This window comes from Emiliania huxleyi, assembly GCF_000372725.1.
Source record: "Emiliania huxleyi CCMP1516 unplaced genomic scaffold EMIHUscaffold_664, whole genome shotgun sequence".
Lineage (NCBI taxonomy): Eukaryota > Haptophyta > Isochrysidales > Noelaerhabdaceae > Emiliania > Emiliania huxleyi.
The window spans coordinates 21,355-23,535 of record NW_005197022.1 but is presented as its reverse complement, the minus strand read 5'-3'; the positions used below and the strand labels follow the sequence as shown (position 1 = coordinate 23,535).

Sequence of the window (2,181 nt, the reverse complement as noted above, 5' to 3'; positions counted from 1 at the left end):
AATCTCAAATTCGTTGTTGGTGACCTGATTGAAAGGACCTGACCTCTTGAAAGTTGAAATATGGAAAAATCATCGCAAGCGACGAGAGACCTGCTACCCGACAGACTTCGTTGACACACACACACACAGCACACACACACACACACACACACACACACACACACACACGCCGAGGCGCCGGCTCGCGGCAGCACCGGAAATCGTACGGACCAAGAGGGGGCGGTCTCAGCGGAGGCTCACCCTGCGCTGCGCCGAGTCAGGCGGGGAGCCGCCTGCAGCAGCCGCACCTCGCTTCCGGCGAGGTGCGCCGGCCTCTCAGCCTCGAGCACCTCGGCCGGCCTGTCCGGCGCCGTGAGCAGCCGCCTCCCGCCGTCGCCCCGCGGCGCCGGCGGCGGCGCTCGGAAGCCCGCCGCCCACGGCTTCCACTCTGGCCTCGCTCGCGCCCGCCGTCCAGCCCCTCCGCTCCACATGGGTTTGCGGTGCGGCGCCGGGAGCTCCGACAGGCCTCTTGGGAGCTCCTCACTGTCCTCATCCGAGCTGCTGTTGTAGGCGGAGGCGGGCTCGAGGCTGGAGGCGGGCTCGCGAAGCGAGGCCGGCCATGCGTTGGCAAGGATCGGGCTGTACACCAGCAGCTCCTGCGACGGCGCCCACTCGTACGAGGCGCAGGCACTCGCCGTCGAGTGGGCGATGATGGGCGAGATGATGGGCTCCGGCACACGCCACTGGCTGCCGCGGCAGAGCACTTCGCGCCGCATCACCACAAAACCCGCACCCTGGATCTCTCTCGCCGCGTTTGCCGCGGGCCGCGCCTCCTCCGTCCTCGCTTCGAGCTCACGCAGGCGCTCGAGGAGATTGCGATTCGCGCGGTCCGGGTGGCGCGCCACCTGCTCACGCAGTGACTCGCACTGCGCCTCGAGAGTGGCGAGCACACGAGCAATGGCCGGCTCGGCAGCGAAAGCCATCGTTGGGCTACAACAACGGGCGCCCTACCGACGCTATTGGTCGCCTGGCTGGGGCTCTGGGGATCGTTCGAGCGAGCAGCGGAAGAAGAATTACTAACCTGTTGAGCTGCGCTGTGGAATTAGACGAGGTCCGCGCCACCCTCGTACCGCTGAGCCTGTGAACTGCTGGCGCTGCTGAGCCTGTGAACTGCTGCGCTGCTGGCGCTGCTGAAGCCCGTGGGCATGCGCCGCGGCGGCCCCGCCTTCTCCCTCTTCCGACTCATGCCCGACGAGCTCGTGCTCGAAGTCTTTCGTGCCATCGACGACCAGCGTGCTGCCGCAGCTCTCTGCCTCGCCATGCCGCGCCACGGCGTCGCGGCGACACGGCAAGGAGCGTGCGGAGGGCCGCTGTTTGGCATCGCCATGCGGCTCGCGAGCTCGAGCAGCGGTGATTGGGAGCTGATTCTGCGCCGCTATGCCGCCGGCAGGAGCGCGACTGCAGCCGGCGCGGCCACGCTCGCAGCCTGGGCGGTGGACGGTGGCCAGCGAGCGCAGCTTGACCTGTGTGTTCGAGATCAGACTCGCCGCTGGCATCTCGTGCTACCCGGCCGGGCCGCTCATCGTGCCATCGTCCGGGTCGCCCACCCGCACGGCATCACGATGCACTACACGGGGATCACGGGCGAGGAGCGGCTGGTGCGGCTTGACCAGGCCGACGGGATGAGTAGTTACTGGGAGGGCGAGAGAGGCGCCGAGCGGCGGGTGCGGATGGTGCACCCGGGCGACCGGTGGTCTTCAGCGAGGGCGCCATGGGCGAGGAGCGCGACGTTCGTGTGGTCTTCCCTGACGGGCGGCTCATCTCACTCGAGGGCGCAGCGGGAGGAGCGCTGCGGGCGGCGTGGAGTGCGACGCGGGCGTGTCGCGAGCAGGGGCATCGTACAGGGGGGGGCAACACCCCAAGGGTGGAGCTCCCGGAAGCTGTCGACGGCCTTGTCTCTTGAAGGTCTGAGCTAGCTGCCTTAAAATAAATAAATAAAAACGGACACCTCTCTACTGTGAGATGGGTAAAAAGGAACAGGCCCCCGCCCTTGCGATCTTTGTGCAGGGTTCTTTGTGGGTGTGGTCGGCGACTAGCCGGGGTCGTCCTCCCGATGGGGGACTAGCACTAGCCGTCTTCCACATGGTCCCTCGGGTCCCTGCTGCTCCTAATCTCTTCGTACATCCTCCTGCTGATCTCCGC

The 2,181-nt window shown here is 66.9% G+C and overlaps 1 protein-coding gene across 1 annotated transcript; it reads right to left on the bottom strand.

Moving 5' to 3' along the window:
* Nucleotides 1–287: 287 nt before the first annotated feature.
* EMIHUDRAFT_120581 (hypothetical protein) lies at nucleotides 288–962 on the bottom strand (the record flags this gene model as incomplete). The annotated part of the gene is made up of 1 exon (XM_005762737.1): nucleotides 288–962. A coding segment is annotated over one exon (675 nt), but the record flags the coding sequence as incomplete, so codon positions are not given.
* Between the last annotated feature and the right edge of the window lie 1,219 nt (nucleotides 963–2,181).